The following is a 20,783-nucleotide window of genomic DNA, read 5'->3' as shown; positions in this document are numbered from 1 at the left end:
TATTCTTAATCTCCTGCTCTCCCGTCCATCTGCTGATGATTGACAGTTCTCTCCTAGAGAGATGGGGAGAAAACTAGGTAGAAGACTGTCAGTCATCAGCAGGTGGGCAGGGAGAGTAGGAATTCATGAATACCCATGACTCTTCTCAGGTGGCCGGGACTCTTTTCCAGGCCTAGTCTGCAATGACTGTGATGTTGGTTCTCAGCAACCACTTACTTTTAAATGACAGACCGCTGAAATCAACTCCCATGTCTCTAGTTAAGCTGCTGTTAGTATGGGCAGCATAAAGTTGATGACAGGTTCCCTTTAAGTGTCTCACGGTAAAAATATTGCTCGCTTGCTGGCACATTGAGTACCTAATGCAGTTCGTATGAAGTCGGCCCTTGGGTGGATCATCACAGGGCAATCTGAACACCATGGAGTTGCAGTTCTGCCGCCTCAATGAAGAGCAATAGACATCTATAAATCACGTCAGCAAAGACAGATGAGCTAATGCCATCCCCGTAACCACCTCAGCCCCAGAAGTCACAGCCACAATCAGTCATGAAAGAGAGAAGATTTATATGGTGCAGAAGTCTTCATACAATATGCGTTTCCTATGGATCTGTGTAACGACAGCTGGAAGAGAAATAGAGGGTTTCCAGCCTCAGGAAGTGGTTGTGCTCGGAATGAGATCATTGTAGGATAGGAATAGCACAAAAACACAACTAACATCCCGGAAGACATATGGCCACATAGAGCAACCTGATGGAGGCTTCTTTCTGGGACACTGCCCACCTGGAACAGTTCACAAAATCAGTTAAAGGGGTTGTCCCATGATTATTGTAAAAATAAAAAAATCTGACATTATATAGTACACACCAGCCCTGCACCTCACATGGATCCATAGATCTCCCCATTCAAGGTAACAGCTCAGGGGGAGTGTCCTTTCTGCTACAGCTCTTTCCCTGTAACTGTCACAGCTTCTAATAGCAGACAGGGCTGGTGGCAGTGGAAGGATGGAACGGAGCACGTGTGACCTCAGAAGCTGGACGTACACATTACTAGAAGGTGTCATTATAATGAATACATGACAATATATTAATACACTAGAATATTTCATCATAAGTGGAGCATTTTTGCAACAAAAAGTAAATTATGAATGTAAGTAGTTTCCATGCTGAATTATATTAATAACACATTCAATTATGGCACAACCCCTTTAAAGGGGTTTTCCAAGACTCTGGAGCTGCTCATACAGCATCCTGAAGTTCTCCAGCCTGTGTGACCACCCCTGCTCCACTTCCAGGACTGCCACTCAAAGTTCATTTTTATAGCAACCCATAAAAAACAGGGAAAGTGGTATGTATTACCCCCTGCATCAACAAAACTGCTGACAGACTACTATCTGGCCCATTGATTCAATGGCAGCCACCGGCTGTACGCCGATGCCCTGTCCTCGCGTCATGGTCCTCATGTACCAATCAGAGATTAATTTTTTTTTAATTAAAAAAAATCAGATTTTTTTTAGATTTAAATCAGATTTTTTTTAATATAAAATGCTTTCTGAGGAAAAGATATTACCATCCAAAGGTTATTCCATCATGAAATAAAGATTAATTTTTTAATTATGTAGAATAAGGCTGTATATGTTTAATTTTTTTGGTACATAAATTCCATTAATCCATTCACAATGTCATGCTCTTCCAGAGGTTTTTGTAAGATTATTGGGCAGTTTCTCTGCCTACAAGATTTTATCACAGATGCTTGGTTTACTTTTGCAGTTCTCAAAACTGAATTTGACTCAGCAGAGATCACATGCCTCTTCTTCACAGCAAAAATGTTATAACATGAACAGAGTTGAGAAAAAGACCTTAATCCTAACTTCTACAAACCTATGAATACAGAATTAACCTAATCAAACTAATATGAAAAGTTTTTTATTCTAAAAATCTTCATCTACTTGCATATTATAAGTTATACCAGCAAGAATTAGTATTTTTGTAGAAAACTGATTTAAATCAAGCCTTACTGACTAGTGATTTAAATCGTGATTTAAATCGCTTTGATTTAAATCAAATCCACCCTGACCAGGAGAGAAGAAAATGCTCCATGTACGGCCACTGAACAGAAAAATGAAGATAATAGGAATAAGATAAATAACAAAATATTAATATCAATGACATACAGTAATGATATTGAGCAGAAAAATAAAAACGCCAGAGCGCTTCTTTAAGACTTGATACTAAAGAAACCGCCTGCCCACATGTCTGAACATGAGAAACAAGCGACACACCGCACTGCCGCAGAGTCAGACGTACAGGAAGCACCTGACACATTCTACAGAGAACCTGCCAACGTAAAGAGAACGCAGAAAATAAAGTGTTCCTTAAGGAAAAGGAAATGCAGAGTTGAGGACAGGATACTGACATGTGATGAAAAGCAGAGCAGATCTGTATGTACAAAGAGAACATGTTACTTGTGATAACATGTCGCAAAATGGAAGCCCATACAGGACAATTAGATACTGCTAGGATTCCCTGTGTGTGTGTGTGTGTGTGTGTGTGTGTGTGTGTGTGTGTGTGTGTATATATATATATATATATATATATATATATAACAATTCGATACTGCATATATATATCCCTGTGTGTGTGTGTGTGTGTGTGTGTGTGTGTGTGTGTGTGTGTGTATATATATATATATATATATATATATATATAACAATTCGATACTGCATATATATATATATATATATATATATATATATATACACACAGTGGAGGAAATAATTATTTGACCCCTCACTGATTTTGTAAGTTTGTCCAATGACAAAGAAATGAAAAGTCTCAGAACAGTATCATTTCAATGGTAGGTTTATTGTAACAGTGGCAGATAGCACATCAAAAGGAAAATCGAAAAAATAACTTTAAATAAAAGATAGCAACTGATTTGCATTTCATTGAGTGAAATAAGTATTTGAACCCCTACCAACCATTAAGAGTTCTGGCTCCCACAGAGTGGTTAGACACTTCTACTCAATTAGTCACCCTCATTAAGGACACCTGTCTTAACTAGTCACCTGTATAAAAGACACCTGTCCACAGAATCAATCAATCAAGCAGACTCCAAACTCTCCAACATGGGAAAGACCAAAGAGCTGTCCAAGGATGTCAGAGACAAAATTGTAGACCTGCACAAGGCTGGAATGGGCTACAAAACCATTAGCAAGAAGCTGGGAGAGAAGGTGACAACTGTTGGTGCGATTGTTCGAAAATGGAAGGAGCACAAAATGACCATCAATCGACCTCGCTCTGGGGCTCCACGCAAGATCTCACCTCGTGGGGTGTCAATGGTTCTGAGAAAGGTGAAAAAGCATCCTAGAACTACACGGGAGGAGTTAGTTAATGACCTCAAATTAGCAGGGACCACAGTCACCAAGAAAACCATTGGAAACACATTACACCGCAATGGATTAAAATCCTGCAGGGCTCGCAAGGTCCCCCTGCTCAGGAAGGCACATGTGCAGGCCCGTCTGAAGTTTGCCAATGAACACCTGAATGATTCAGAGAGTGACTGGGAGAAGGTGCTGTGGTCTGATGAGACCAAAATAGAGCTCTTTGGCATTAACTCAACTCGCTGTGTTTGGAGGAAGAAAAATGCTGCCTATGACCCCCAAAACACCGTCCCCACCGTCAAGCATGGGGGTGGAAACATTTTGCTTTGGGGGTGTTTTTCTGCTAAGGGCACAGGACAACTTATTCGCATAAACGGGAAAATGGACGGAGCCATGTATCGTGAAATCCTGAGCGACAACCTCCTTCCCTCTGCCAGGAAACTGAAAATGGGTCGTGGATGGGTGTTCCAGCACGACAATGACCCAAAACATACAGCAAAGGCAACAAAGGAGTGGCTCAAGAAGAAGCACATTAAGGTCATGGAGTGGCCTAGTCAGTCTCCGGACCTTAATCCAATCGAAAACCTATGGAGGGAGCTCAAGCTCAGAGTTGCACAGAGACAGCCTCGAAACCTTAGGGATTTAGAGATGATCTGCAAAGAGGAGTGGACCAACATTCCTCCTAAAATGTGCGCAAACTTGGTCATCAATTACAAGAAACGTTTGACCTCTGTGCTTGCAAACAAGGGTTTTTCCACCAAGTATTAAGTCTTTTTTTGTTAGAGGGTTCAAATACTTATTTCACTCAATGAAATGCAAATCAGTTGCTATCTTTTATTTAAAGTTATTTTTTTGATTTTCCTTTTGATGTGCTATCTGCCACTGTTACAATAAACCTACCATTGAAATGATACTGTTCTGAGACTTTTCATTTCTTTGTCATTGGACAAACTTACAAAATCAGTGAGGGGTCAAATAATTATTTCCTCCACTGTATATATATATATATATATATATATATATATATATATATATATATATGACAATTCGATACTGCTAGGGCTATGGGGGTCATTTATGATTTTCACTTTTTATTACATTAATCATGGGATAACCCTTATAGGAACGCTCGTTCGGCGACTTTCAGAAGTCCTACAGGAGTGAATGGAGAGCAAGCCGCACATGCTCTCCTTCATTTTCGGGGCCCTGTTCTCGAGATACGAGCGGGGCCCCCAGGTTGGACCAGCACCGGATCGGATCTGATATTGATGGCATTTCTTATCTGGAAATAGCCCTTTAAAGAGAATCTGTTCCCGGTGCAAAGAATTCAATATATGCTACCGAAGCAGGAGGAGCTGAGCAGATTAGTACATATTTTCATGGGAAAACATTCAGTAAAACTTGTAATGCATTTCATTTATATTCCTGCTCATTCTGGACTCTGAAGTCCAGGAGGCGTCCTATCAGTGACTGACAGCTATCTCTGTATACATAGTCATAGAGAGAAGGCTGTCAGTCACTGATAGGACCGCCTCCTTGACATCAGTCAGTGACTGACAGCTATCTCTGTATACACAGTCATAGAGAGAAGGCTGTCAGTCACTGATAGGACCGCCTCCTTGACATCAGTCAGTGACTGACAGCTATCTTGGTATACACAGTCATAGAGGGGAGGTTGTCAGTCACTGATAGGACCGTCTCCTTGTCTTCAGTCAGTGACTGACAGCTATCTCTGTATACACAGTCATAGAGGGGAGGCTGTCAGTCACTGGTAGGACCTTCTCCTTGTCTTCAGTCAGTGACTGACAGCTATCTCTGTATACACAGTCATAGAGAGAAGGCTGTCAGTCACTGATAGGACCGCCTCCTTGACATCAGTCAGTGACTGACAGCTATCTTGGTATACACAGTCATAGAGGGGAGGCTGTCAGTCACTGATAGGACCGCCTCCTTGACAGTCAGTGACTGACAGCTATCTTGGTATACACAGTCATAGAGGGGAGGCTGTCAGTCACTGATAGGACCGCCTCCTTGACATCAGTCAGTGACTGACAGCTATCTTGGTATACACAGTCATAGAGAGAAGGCTGTCAGTCACTGATAGGACCGCCTCCTTGACATCAGTCAGTGACTGACAGCTATCTTGGTATACACAGTCATAGAGGGGAGGCTGTCAGTCACTGATAGGACCGCCTCCTTGACATCAGTCAGTGACTGACAGCTATCTTGGTATACACAGTCATAGAGAGAAGGCTGTCAGTCACTGATAGGACCGCCTCCTTGACATCAGTCAGTGACTGACAGCTATCTTGGTATACACAGTCATAGAGGGGAGGCTGTCAGTCACTGATAGGACCGCCTCCTTGACATCAGTCAGTGACTGACAGCTATCTTGGTATACACAGTCATAGAGAGAAGGCTGTCAGTCACTGATAGGACCGCCTCCTTGACATCAGTCAGTGACTGACAGCTATCTTGGTATACACAGTCATAGAGGGGAGGCTGTCAGTCACTGATAGGACCGCCTCCTTGACATCAGTCAGTGACTGACAGCTATCTTGGTATACACAGTCATAGAGAGAAGGCTGTCAGTCACTGATAGGACCGCCTCCTGGACTGCAAAGCTCAGAATGAGCAGAATTTTAATGGGGTCATTTATCAAACTGGTGTGAGGTAGAACTGGCTTAGTTACCCATAGCAACCAGACTCCTTTTATTTTGACAGATCCTTTGGAAAATGAAAGGTGGAATCTGATTGGTTGCTATGGGCAACTAAGCCAGTTCTAATTTACATCAGTTTGACCCCATAAATGTATAAATTACAAGATTTACTGAATCCTTTCCCATGAAAACATATACTAATCTGCTCAGCTCCTCCTGCTACAATCTGATGGCTGCATCTTATATTGCATTTTCATGGTGATAGGTTCCCTTTAAAGGATTTTTCTATTGTTAAACAATACAATGTGAGCACTGTTTTTAGCGGCCATTTATTGTTCCTTTACGCTCTGATTGTCTAAAGCCCCCTTTACTTCTTTGTGCAATGTTATGTTTGGAAGAAAAAAAAAAAAAATGAAAAAAAAAACGACAATAAAAATTGTATATATATATAAAAAAAAAAAAAAAAAAAAGGATTGGAAATGTTGAAATCCAGCTGCCTAATCGTCACCCCTGACATCCCGTTACATATGAGATGATCAGCTAGTGATGTATATGGCCTGCTTTAATCCTGCACGTCTGTACAGGCACAATCACTGCAGGGCCTTCTGTGGGCGCCGGCCAAATCACAGATACGGGCAGCACAAAGGAAAACGGCAGAGAGCAGCCAGACGCACACAGAGTTGCTCTTGAACCGATGCAATATGGTAATTAGACGACCACTTGTCTCCATGGAAACCAAGAATTCCACGCTGCTTGGATCCGACAGCAGGAAACCTGTGATCCACACTGGCGTCTTTTCCATGTGATACGCCAGAGGCGCTGAACGCATCACTTTATATTTATTCCTGAGATTAGCTGCGTACACTGGGAAAATGAGATAAATACTACAGAAAAATGGTTATAGAAGCAGGAGCGCACTGAAAAATCGTGATCGGCAGCGAGATCCGTGGAAAGGTATTGTATGCATGAGGACCAGAGACCAAAGCCAAGAAGATCGCTTGTGTCACCAATGGAAACCAATCACATTCCAGCTGTCGGAAGTGAGAGGAAGAGGCAAATACTACAAAAACAGGGAAAATGCTTACCAAAAACTTACTAGAAATCAGACCGAACTGAATACAACAGGTTTCCTGCACAGCAGGCCAATATACAGTATAAGAACCCATCATAAACAGTTAAAAAATATATATATATAATTCCCAGTATCAAACTGGCTGCATTAGAGACTTAAAGGGCCTGTGTCCAAAAACATATTCTACACTTTTTAAACCAGCACCTGGATCTGAATACTTCTGTAATTGCATGTAATTAAACATTTAGCGTAGCCACTGAGATATTCAATAAAATGTCTATGTATAGTGCCACCTGCTGTTTGTTCTTTTTACAATTTTTTGTCCATGTCACTGCTGGTCGAGCATGCTTAGTTTAAATTTTAAACGGTCACCAACCATATGTTCTGTTTCTGTGGCAGTTACAGGGAGAGAGCTGCGGCAGAAAGGACCCCCCCCCCCCTTCCTCCTGAGCGGCAAGGCTGAAGAGAATCTAGCAGAGCAATTGGAGCAACGAATGGGGAGATCTCATGTGCAGCACAAGGCTGGTTCTAGCTTTGTTAGAAAGGTATTGCCATGTTCTATATGATGTCTAATTTTCATGTTTAACATCAATCATGGCATAACGCCTTTAAAAGGGTTTTCTAACATTTTACATTAACATAATTCATAATTACACAGCTGCATCCACTGTGTTAGGGACGGAGCTGGTTACTGCAATGCTGTTCCCATTCACTTAAAAGGGGTTGTCCGTTTTCCTAGAATGATTGTATGATCCCTGTAGGGATGAGCGAATTTGTGTTTTACAAGTTCGAGTTTGGATTTTATTACAATTCCGTTATGGATTCTGTAAGCCCAGGCCATAACGGAATGCATAACGGAAACCAGACAGATCCGTTATGCGGCCCATTGACTTCTATTATGACAGAATGCAAAACTGAATGCCTCTTAAAGACACTCCGTCATAGAATCCCGTTACGGCCGATGCTTACAAAATACATATCGGAATTGTAATAAAACCCGAACTCGTAAAACACAAGTTCGCTCATCCGTAATGACCTCTCTTCAGGATAGGTCATCAATATCAGATCGGTAGGGATCTGACTCCTTGCACCCCGGCCGATCTGCTGTTTGAAGAGAACTCAGAGCTCCTGCAAGTGCTGTGTTCTCTTCACTCTCGCCTGCTCAGCGTCGCCACCACAGTGGCGAACAAGTGTAATCACAGCATCTCTCTCCCATTCACTTGAATGGTAAGGGGCAGGTGTAGTTACTCTTTGGCCCATTCACTTGAGGAACTGTGATTACACTGATTGCCACTGCGATGTCGACGGCGAACAGGTGAGGTTAGTTCCACACTAGTATTACAACCATCTGGCGGATTCTGCCTTTCACCTTTGGAGCCCATTGACTACAATGGGAGTGAGCGGGAATCCGGCCTGTTTCCGGCATTCTGCCAGGTCCCAGTATAGTCAAGGGGGCTAAAAACAGCTGATTAGCAGCAGTGGCAGGAGTCAGACCTCTGCTGATCTGAGCGCATAGGTCATCAATATAGGAAACCGGACAGCCCCTTTAAATGGTAGCAGCCTTGCAGTAACCATCTCTGTCCACTATGCTGTGGATAGAGCTGCGTAGTTTGGATTCTAATCAGCGAGTGTGCGAGGAGTCAGACCCCCGACCAACTGATATTTATGGCCTAGCCTAAGGACAGGTCATCAACATAAAAATCCTGGAAAACCCTTTTAAAGGGGAAATCCGGAAATCCCATCTTATAAAGTAATGGCGTATTGTTAGGCTATGACATCACTTTGTGACTGGTGGGGGTCCAAATTTTGGAACCCCACAATCCTTGAATTCCCTTTGTTGCTTTTCCTCTGCACAGACGCCCCCTAAGAAGCAGCACAGGTTCACTCACTGCAGCTCCTCGCACAGCCAGGAAAACGTAGAAAGGGCCGCAGTGTTAAACCAGCATTACATCCCCTTCCCTCTCAGGACCATAAAGTGACAGAGCGGTCTAGTGAATTCCATATAACCGAGCTCAGGTACATTAGAATGACTTATCAGAATGGTAGGTAGCACGAGAAAGCTAGACTGCACTGCATTTCATGGTGACCGGTCCTCTTTACATGTTTTACTGTATAAGGTCATGGAAATACCACCGACCACCAGTGGTGCCATTTTTCTATATTGGAGCGTCACTGACCTATTGCCATGACTTTCAGAGAGCAGAATAGTAACAGATCTGTAAGACGGGACTCGTACTCGATACATCAGGACTTGACCTGCTGTAACTACACTCATTACAACCAGCCACATCACACAATGAATGATGACATTAAAAGGGGTTTTCCAATCCTCTGGATAAGTCATCAGTATCTGATGGGTGGGGGTCCGACCTCTGGGACCCCTGTTGATCAGCTGTTTGAGAAGGCACTCGCAGCTTTTCCTTGGCAAGTGATGGCGCGTTCGTAGGTACCGCGCTATGCTTGGTGAGCACGGAAAAGGCCACCGCACTCACAGGACCGCTGGCCTTCTCAGGCAGCTGATCGTTGGGGGCCCTGGGTGTCGGCGACCCCCACCGATCACTGATGACCTATCCTGAGGATAGGTCATCAGCTATAAAATCTTGGAAAACTCTTTTAAAGGAGTTATCCACAAAAATATTCTGCAGTTGTCAAACCAGCACCTGCATCCGAATACTTTTGTAATTGCATGTAATTAAAAATTTTGCAGAGCCCCTGTGTTATTCAATACAATGTATCTGTATAGCGCCACCTGCTGTTTGTTTTCTTTTCCTTAAAGGGGACTTCTGGATAGATTAAGATATCCCCTATCCACAGAATAGGGGATAAATATAATATCTTGTGATTGGACCCCCACCAATCACAAGAACGGGGGCCCCGTACCCCCTGCAATCCTCTGAAATGTTTGTTTGGGCATGCCCGTGTTTGGGCATTGAGTGTTTGTTTGGGCATTCGCGTGGCCACTCCATTCATTTCTAAGGAAGTTTCTGAGATAGTAGAGTATAGCACTTCATCCTTCAACTGCCTCCTGAGCTGTGATATGGAGAGAGCTGCAACAGAAAGGACACACCCTTTGAGCTGCAACAGAAAGGGCACTCCCGTTGAGCTGCCAGCTTGATATAAATCTAGCAGAGCAATGAATATGAGATCTCTGGATCTATGGGAGGTACAGGGCTGGTTCTAGCTTTGTTAGAAAGAGATCAGCATGATGTGTTATTTACATTTTTACATTAATAATGGGATAACCCCTTTAAACATAGCCTAATACAAACTATAAGCAATGGATACTTCAACTGTGTACCTCCACCCCAGACAGCCAGGCAGACAGATAAGGGTACTTTTACATTAGCGTTATTCTTTTCCGGCATAGAGTTCGGTCCTAGGGGCTCAATACCGGAAAATAACTGAGCAGTTTTATCCTAGTGCATTCTTAATGGAGAGCAATCCGTTCAGGATCTCTTCAGTTCAGTCTTTTTGACTTTTCATGACGGAGATAATACCGCAACATGCTGCTGTTTTATCTCCGTCCAGAATTCCGGAACACTTGCATTTTCTCCCATTGACATGCATTAATGCCCGGAGTGTTTCGGCAAAACAGATCTGGCATTGCGGTCTGTGTATGCTCAGACCGCAAAAAAAAACGTAGAAAAATAAATAAATGCCGGATCCGTTTTTTTCAGATGACACTGGAGAGACGGATCCTGCATTTCAATGCATTTGCCAAACAGATCAGGATCCTGATCCGTCTGACAAATGCCATCAGTTTGCATACGTTTTGACGGATCCGGCAGGCAGTTCAGGCGACGGAACTGCCTGCCGGAATCCTCTGCCGCAAGTGTGAAAGTATCCTAACACGCACCATTCTCAGAAGGCAGAATTTCAGGGCAGATTTGAGGAAATATACTACTCTGGGGTCATATCCTGTAACAGCATTCCATCTATAGGATGGCGCTGCAAAACATCGCAAGAATCCACAAATATCTGACTCCTCCGCCTTCCATCTGGAGATCCCTCGCACTCCTAGTTTCATTTTGCTTAATATGTGTTTACTTAAAGGGTTAACAGAAAGAGAGAAAAAAAAGACACAAATCTCAAAGTCTTCCTTCCGAGCTGTGAATAAAACGCTACCTTACCGCACTGTGGTATTCCGCAGAAGCCGTCCTACCAACTTTCAAATGCAAATTCTCCAGCCTCAAAAGTGTCTCCGCTGTCTGATTTCTGTATCACTTTCCACCACCGAAAATCTAGTGGGGCGAATTCTGCAGCGTGTGCAAAGATTTCTGCAAAACCCATCCCCAGCAACAAATCTGCCATGTGTGAACACATTCTACAACTGCGAGATGCTGATAAATCTGCCATGTGTGAATGAGGACTACTTTATACAAGACAATCTTAGGGCTCTTTCACACCTGCGTTCTTGTCTTCCGGCATAGGGTTTTTGCGCTTTTTGCTCAGGCCCAAAATCCTGAAGACTTGCTGCAAGGCCGGATCCGGAATTAATGCCCATTGAAAGGCATTGATCCGGATCCGGCCTTAAGCTAAACGTCGTTTCGGCGCATTGCCGGATCCGATGTTTAGCTTTTTTAGAGTGGATACCATGGCTGCTGGGACGCTAAAGTCCTGGCAGCCATGGTAAAGTGTAGCGGGGGAGCAGCATACTTATCGTCCGTGCGGCTCCCGGGGCGCTCCAGAGTGACGTCAGGGCGCCCCAAGCGCATGGATCACGTGATCGCATGGCACGTCATCCATGCGCATGGGGCGCCCTGACGTCACTCTGGAGCGCCCCGGGAGCCGCGCGGACTGTAAGTATACCGCTCCCCCGCTCCTACTATGGCAACCAGGACTTTAATAGCATCCTGGCCGCCATAGTAACACTGAAAGCATTTTGAAGACGGATCCGTCTTCAAATGCTTTCAGTACACTTGCGTTTTTCCGGATCCGGCGTGTAATTCCGGCAAGTGGAGTACACGCTGGATCCGGACAACGCAAGTGTGAAAGAGTCCTTATCCAGCTCTTCTCTCCTGCCCCACTGACACTGGGAATGGAAAGGTGCACCACGGTTGGAGCAGATGCTGAGGCCTCCTTCCGATGTCCAGCAAGTACCGTGCCTGTATCCTATCAATTAGGAAATAGGCCTGATCAGGTGGAAGAGAGGAGCTAGGCCAGGGATCAGCAACCTCCGCTGTTGTGAAACTACAACTCCCAAGATGCCCCTTTCACTTCTGTGGGAGTTCAGAGAACATAGATTACTGCAAATGGTGCACCACAATAGTATGCAACTGACAATACAAGCAAGTGTGCATGATGGGAGATGTACCTCACATGGATCCAGAGATCTCCCTATTCATTGCTCTGCTAGATTTATATCAAGCTGACAGCTAAAGGGGAGTGTCTTTTCTGCTGCAGCTCAGGGGGGCGTGTCCATGCTCTACCTATCACAGCTCAGGAGGCAGTTGAAGGATGAAACTGAGCATGTGCAGCCATCTCAGTGAGCAGGACAAAGAAATAAGTATAAAAAAAAAAAAATATATAAAAAAAAAAAAATATTAAAAAAAAAAATATATAAAAAAAAAAATGCAGGTGGCGCTATACATATACATTTTATTGAAATTAATAGAATTGTGCAATTACAAAAGTATTCAGATCCAGGTGCTGGTTTGAAAACTGTAGGATATTTTTCGTGACACTACCCCTTTAAATGTAAATTTGTTGCAGATTTTGGGGTGGCTGTGCCACAGATCCTCATCTTGCACAACAAAAAGTGAACTTCAAGGTAGATTAAATGAGGTTTTCCGGATGTTTAATATTAATGATCTGATCAGGAGAAGTTATTAATATCATATCGGTGGGGGTCCAATTCTCCGAACCCCCTGAGATCAGCTGTTAGAAGATGCTTGCGAGAGCCGCGGTCTCCTAGCAGTTTACCAAGCACAGCGCCATCCATTGTATTGCATCTAAGCCCCATTCACTCAGTCATGTGACCGATGAACGTGACGTCACTGGCCTAGAGATGTGGCCTCTTCAAACAGCTGATCGACGAGGGTGATCCAAGATTCGGACCCCTGCCAATGTGACATTGATGATCTATCCTGAGGATAGGCCATCAATATAAAAAACTTGGAGGTTTCTTAAAATCGCAGTCACTTTGCTGCAACTGTGAAATTCTGTGGATTCACACCACACACAAATATGCAGCATGCATGCCCTGTGTGAAAATACACTGATACCATGGCACACAATTACCGTAATACACAAACAGCAAACACTTCTGTACATAGCAGCCCTCTGACATCGGTCTGCAATCTATTTCAGCATCCTCTAGTACTGTCTTCTCAAACTTTTCCACTTTTTCCTCACCAGTCGATCTATGGTGATGCTGTGGCCTCAACAGTGACCAAACAGCACAAAACAAATACCACCAAGCAGCGCACACCGTATCCCCTAGCAGTACCTAATAGCATAGCGCAGCACAACAACACAATGGAGCACAAAATAACCCAGGCAGCAGATCACATGACCGTGATGTCACTATAGGTCCTTAACCTTTCCTAGCCACTGAACTGATAGAACACTAACAAAGGGATGGCATCATCATTGGATCTTCCCTGTTTTTTGTCAATACCTGCCCTTCAAACTTTGTGTGGGTGCACCTAACACTTTAAGAACTACTCGACTTAAAGGAGCTTTTCCACCCCAAACACCAAATATCTTGGTGGAACCCTCCACGGATCTTGAGATCACGGGTGCACAGTCTCCAGTCTTTGGAGGACAGTTGGCCACGCATGGTGGCTTACTATTGACAAGGAGTTAGGTGGTTGCCTATTGTAGCAAACTGGTGCAGTACACTGCTATATTTTCTGTCTGCCAGAAGGTCCACGTTACGAACAAATCCAGGGTTTAGTCTTATCCAATAGATTAACCCCTTCCGCCTGTATCCTTTCAATTCTCTGCAGCTTATCAACATAATGAGGCAGTGGAGTAACATTACAGGATTTGTTTACAGTCTGTTGCCATGGAGACACACAGGTCTGCATCAGAGCTGTATACACAAATCAGTATCAAAGCAAAAATTCTCAGCAAATAAAGTATGCCGTAGGCAATGTTTCAGGGAGGCTGTGCTTCTAATGTATTTGTTCTTCCATTTGTCTTCGTACTCCATGCTGAAAAGCCCAATCAGGGAAGGACAGAAATAATACCGCCATAAGCACCTTACCTGGTTCCAGTTTGATAACTTTAATCGCTGCCAGTTCCCCTGTGTTGACATTCCGAGCCTGCAAAACAAAAAGCAAACAAAGCCTTTAAGACGTGCTCCAAGCCCTGCAAACACAGCGACTAAAATCCCGCAATGAGGAAGTAGTCAGGGACGCGCAACGGATGAAACATTGTTCCGATTTCAGTCAATAAATCCAACACAATTTCCACTGTAAATGCCAAACATTGCTAAAATACGATGTCCCTGACAACGCAGAAAGGAATGGTGGCGCATCTACTAAATATGTTAGCCGCATTTCTGTAAGGCTGGAACAGCACGTGCAATGTTCCGTGCAGTTACACGAGAGAGAAGAGGCAGTCTCGTCCGGGGATTTTCCATTTCTTTTGGATTCATGCCTGGCTTTGGTTCAAAAAATCTGTCTGCATCTATGATTCTGGAAAAAAGTCCAAGCACTTGAGAGGGGTTGTGCAAGAACAGACGGGGGTCTTGGCCCGACTTGTATAGTGACGCTTCCTTACCCGATTCCCAGCTCCTTCTTCTCCTAGCCTGGGCTTCCTTGCGGAAAACATCCAGTTTAATATCGCCTGCAGCCAATCACTGGCTGCAGAGGTGACCAGATCCCCTTGTGATCATTTGTCATAATGTCAGGGGAGCTGGTCACCGCTGCAGGCTACTTTAGGGTACTTTCACACTAGCGTTTTTCTTTTCCAGTATTGAGTTCCGTCACAGGGGCTCTATACCGGAAAATAACTGATCAGTTTTATCCTAATGCATTCTGAATAGAGAGCAATCCGTTCAGGATGCATCAGTTCCGTTTTTTGGCCGGAGAAAATACCGCAGCATGCTGTATTTTTCTCTCCGGCCAAAAATCCTGAAAACTTGCCAGAATGCTGGATCCGGCATTATCTTGCATTGAAATGTATTAGTTCCCGATCTGGCATTAAAATTGCCGTTCTTCAGGTCCGCGCATGCACAGACCTTTAAAATCGGTGAAAAAACACCGGAGAGACGGATCCGGTATTGCAATGCATTTGTCAGACGGATCCGCATCCAGATCCGTCTGACAAATGCTATCCGTTTGCATCCGGTTTCGGCGACGGAACTGCCTGCCGGAATCCTCTGCCGCAAGTGTGAAAGAACCCTTAAACCGATGTTTGCAGTAAGGGAGCCCAGAGGAGCATCACTGGCCTGGAGGAGAAGGAGCGGGAGCCAGAAAAGGTCATTAATATCTGATCTGTGGGGGAGTACTTGTAATTACACTGTGCTTCTGAGATGACTGTCAGTGTAGTGAAGAGGAAGTAGCTCTCTCATGGAGCGCTGCCTTCTCTTCAAACAGCTGATCAGCGGTGGTGGGGGGTGCTGGAACCCCGCAGATGAGATATTGATGACCTTTCCTGAGGATAGTTCATCAATATATATTGCTGCACAGCCCCTTTAAGCTTTCCCTTTACAGGTCCGGCCAAGTATATGTGTGTGTGCTGTTCAGCCGACAGCAATCTCTTTCAACCACCATACACAATCAGCCGAACATGCATGTGCTCTCAATGGGAGGGGGCAATAAGCGGCCACCAGACAGTTCTGGCGACGGCTTACTTACTTTCAGAACAAATGGATTGCATCGTACATGCTTTAGACCAACACACCTGAACATCTGAAGTTGTGGGTCGTATTAATCTCCTAGGCAGGATAACCATGCAACTGCCTTTATTCTTTCGTCCGCAGTTTTACAGCAAATGCAGATAGATGGCCCAGACAAGCTGCACCCCTGGACACTTGGGCGGACACTCTCCGAGACCAAGTCCAGGATACCCCAAGCTGAGACGTGTAGTTCCACTGCCCAGTACCAGGCTTTACCCACTGTCTCCCAACATTTTAGGTTGGTCCACAGCTTTAGCATCACCTGCCGGTATATTTTGCAGTCACAGCCCCGATGCTTAGCCAGACAACGGACACCACAACCAAAGCGCATGGATCCACCTCCACCCAGCAACCCCATCATCCCCTAGTCAGTGTCCTAAGTACCCCAACGCCCAGGTCTGAGAATGTCCCCCTGGGAACATCCCCACCCAATGCTAACTGTGCATTGGTGGCTGTATTTCCCTGAGGCCGAGCCCCTCACCTGAGACTAAATGCGAGACTCTCTGGGGGATGGTACCACTGGGTCTACCCATCACCATCCACATAATGGGAGTAGTGGACGGGAGAACAATGGCTTAATCGAGGACCTCGAGACACTAACGAGGCTAATGGAATGATTGCTTGTCCCCATAGGAGATAACCTGTTGCCAGAAACATCCCCTCTCCCCAATGAAAACACATGATACCCATATAACTGTACTGAAAAGGTGCTTTACCCTCTTCTGTACCATCCACAAGACATAAAATAGCTTTAGGCCTGTATTACACCAACAGATTATCGGACCAATATCTGTCCAATCAGACCAATAATTGGTGTATATAACAAAAAAATCTGTGTGTGTAATTGGCCAGCTGACCAATGATTGGTCAGAAAATCTGTCAGATAATAAGCGGGGGCTTGATCTCGTGGCATCTACAAGACTGCTCTGATGTTCCCCATTAATTCAACTGAAAAACAGTTTCCTACTATGAAAAATCATAACCTGATTGCACCTTTGATTTACCCCACGTCCCGATCCCATGCCCCCTTTTTCTAAGAAGCCTTTTGCCTGGGAGTACACAGGGTGCAGTGAAATGAATGTAATGCGCTAAGCATCTTAGCTGACCTCACTTGATGTGCGATGACAAAACTGTCTGTTCCGTTAATGTCATACTAAGGCGTTCAGACTCCAAGAAGCCAGTTTCTATTTATACACAGACTGTGCCCACATTTCACATAAGTGCAGGAATACCGAAAAATATAACTATACAAGGTACAGAATCCATTACTGGCCTTAGTGATCTGCTACTAGATCTCACCGAGCACAGTCCAAAGCGGTTTAGCACAATGCGCACATTGTAGTTCAACATATTGAAAAAAATCTCTCCCTCAACACGTTAGGAAAAAATCCATTTGATCCAAAGAAAATAATCTACAAATGCCTGAAAATACAGTGGAAAGGTCTGCGGCAGTTTTTGCCACAGTTTCATTGAAAAAAACGTGACAAAACCTGCACGTAGGACATGGAAATAGCCGTGGACTTCACAGGGTGAAACCCGTAGGGGAGATCCGCAGCATAAATTGACATTCTGCAGATTTTAAATCCACACTGCAGGTCAATTTAAGATGCAGATTTTGTAAGCAGCATGGCGATGAGATTCCTTAAAGAAGCTTTATGGTAATCATCATTTTTTATCAAGTGCTTGCAGCATAGCCTCTGAAACGGATTCATACTTATCTGCTCCCCCTTCCCCCCAACTCCAGTGTTCTCTGCTGCCGACGTCTGGACGCGGCGCAAAACAAGACGTCTGGACGCGGCGCAAAACAAGACGTCTGGACGCGGCGCAAAACAAGACGTCTGGACGCGGCGTAAAACCAGATAACTAAATCCTAAGAGCCATAAAACTGAGGATCATACATTGGAAGGTTATAAGACTCCTTAAACTGTCTTCATCTCCTTAATTCTACTTACTGCCTCTTTAATTTTACATTGTTGTTCAACCCCATGAGAAAAAAAAAATAATTGTCATAATTCCTAATGGGAGAAAAACTTCATTCTGACCACAAACTGGCAAACAGACAACTCCCATGGATGCACATACCATATCGTGTTCTTCACGCATTAGCCTTTCAGGCGATGCTTTCTTAGGAAAATGTCATCCACTAAGGATTCTGCTGCTTTAAGGATCTTTTGGTATTTTCTAGGGGGGACTATTAACACTATTTTGTAAAGGTCCATAGAGCCTTCCATGAAACATGGGATATATTATTTTACTCACTTACATGGCCCTGGCATATTCCGTAGCGCTTTACAGACATTATCATTGCTTGTTTCCAATAGGGGCGAATGGACACTAAAAGTGGCCCTGGAAAAAAAAAGTTCAAAATGGCCCCATGTTGTAGGCGGGTGCAAACTGAAAGAAGGCAACATAATTTGGTAGGGACAACAGAAGTAGGAGAAAGAGCAATACCACAGAGCAATACACTTCCCCAGCTAAACCAAATACCACAGTGCAACACAACATACTGCCACCTGTGCCACAATATTCAACTGTATCACTGTCCTGTGGACATCAATACAGTTGAACTCAGGAGGGCTGCTGGCCAGGTGAGTCGGAAAGAGTCAGATCATTATGTACCCAGCTTGCGGCCGTGAGGAGGGCTTGGATGGCCTTCTGAGCATCAGCACACAGGGAAATTTCCCTGCAGGGTCTATGGCCAATCCGCCCCTGTGGGCTCACAATATAAGTTCCCTATCAGTATAGAGTGTGGGATGAAACCGGAGAACCCAGTGGAAACCCAGAGAAACATGAAGAGAACATACAAATTCCATGCAGCTGTTGACCTTTGTCCAATTTGAACTGAGGACCCGAGCGCTGCAAGGCACCAGTTCTAACCACTGAGCCACCTACTGCCTGAAATATGCCTTTGCCGTTAGTGTGTACCACTGCATACAGTAGACATATTTCACCCGGAGAATAAAACCTTATTGTATACTTTTTCTGTAGGATTTCTCTGCACAGAAAAGCATAGTAGACTTCATTTTTCTATACAGTATATAAAAAAAGGAATATACTGTATCAGCCGAAGAGGACAGAAATACACTCATCTGGCCACCGTAGGGCGAATGGAGCCTATGGGTACGTTTATTATAGGCACCATTGGGAGTATTTCCCTTTAAATGATGTAGACAGGGTCTAAGGATATGTTCACAATGAGTTTTTTTGTGCTGAAAAAAAAAAGAAGATGCGGAATCAGCTTCAAGATTCCTTGTGTTTTTTGTTTTTTTTTGATAAGTTTTTTTTTAAATCCTGGCCATTAAATATGAAATTTGGATGTACATTTGAAGTGGAATCCACACCAAGACCATGACGCGGTTTTCCCACTGAAATCAATGGAGACGATTTGCAAGCATTTTTGGACCAGTTTTTGAGCATGGGATCGAATAGCGCCATTCAGCATCTGTGTGAAGAACATTAGCACAATTATACTGGGTTATACTTTCTATGCTTTTTAACAATGGAAATGTTTCTCTATGTTCCCATGTGATAAAAAATTATAATACTAAAAAAAAATTGGAACGCAGTCTGGTAGAAGTCAAACGAGAGGCAAAACCCAGGAGGAAGTATTTATGGAATCCTCACCATGACTAAGGCTTTTGGATTTAGTCTACAAGCAAGCGTGATTTTCTTTTTTAAAGGGAAACTAAACTTCTATAGTCAAAATAATATTTAAGGGGTTGTCTGGGCACAAATATAATAACACTTCCTGGGGCTCCGGCCTCTATACTTCCTGGTCACTCACCACTGATTTTGAAATCCGCAGCATGTCAGTTATTGTTCTGGTTTTTATTTGTGTGTGAACAGTGAGATCAGCAGCAAAACTGGTTCAAATACGCACCAAACACACAAATACCACACAAAAAAATGTGATGAAATCACAATAAATAGTGCAGATTTATGTGTTTTTTTGGTGCAGATTTGTACAAAATACACATAAAATCTGCATTAAAACTGCACAAAAAATCCACATAAATCCACATTTTTAATGCCATTTTGGTGCATTTTTATGTTGTTTTTGTTGCGGATTATTGTATGGATTTTCTGTTTACGTTAATAACTCCAATGACGTGTGTGGGGAAAACCACTCTACAGAAGGTACGGCATGACATGCTGCAGATTTTAAAATCCACACCGCAGGTCAATTTCCGCACCTCAGAAAAAAATGCAAGGTGAACATGGGATTTGTCTAATCTCATACACTTTGCTGGTCCTGTGTTTTGTCCGTGGGTAATCCGCAACTTGCTTAGGCACACTTACAGGCCATGCAATACTTCTCTGGGTAAAAGGTATGCAAATTAGCTCTTTTGACCAAAAAGAGAAAAAAAATGAGTCACCCCCACCACCAGATACTGATGACCTATCCTTAGGAAACGCTCCGACAACCCCTAATGTGTGCTACCTATTTAACTAAGAGGTTATGGGATTACTTTTTGGGGTCCCTTGGCACCGGTACACAGCACCTCCTGCTGTTCCAGGAATTGGACCCTCACGCCGATGTGATGAACTATCCTGAAGAACACTGCAAAAAGAGGTAACATTGCTGATGCGTTTTGCGTGGAAATAGCATGAGAGGAATTCGGAAACAAAGGAGCAGGTTTTCTGCAGGTAATTGACGTTTTTCTGCTGAAAGGTACAGTAAGATATACGTTTTATCACAGGTTTACCCAGCCGCCATTAGTTTACAATCCATGCAGCTTTACACTTTTCTGAGCATTTATATTTATGTGAATCAATGTACCCAGAAGACTATTAGTCACAGCGCAACTAGCCGACAAATACTTTTCA

General features: G+C 43.8%; 1 protein-coding gene across 6 annotated transcripts in view; it reads right to left on the bottom strand.

The window, feature by feature from the left end:
* Positions 1–20,783, bottom strand: part of MAP4K3 (mitogen-activated protein kinase kinase kinase kinase 3) — a 275,619-nt gene that overhangs the window by 195,406 nt on the left and 59,430 nt on the right. For all 6 annotated transcript variants that reach the window (XM_044291852.1, XM_044291853.1, XM_044291854.1 and 3 more), the window contains exon 2: positions 14,319–14,376. In XM_044291852.1, coding sequence (XP_044147787.1) covers positions 14,319–14,376 — 58 coding nt within the window. The remainder of the gene's footprint in view (positions 1–14,318; positions 14,377–20,783) is intronic.

The sequence above is a fragment of the Bufo gargarizans genome, chromosome 4 (assembly GCF_014858855.1).
Source record: "Bufo gargarizans isolate SCDJY-AF-19 chromosome 4, ASM1485885v1, whole genome shotgun sequence".
Lineage (NCBI taxonomy): Eukaryota > Metazoa > Chordata > Amphibia > Anura > Bufonidae > Bufo > Bufo gargarizans.
Note: the sequence above shows the minus strand (reverse complement) of the source record. Positions and strands in the feature narration are given on the sequence as shown.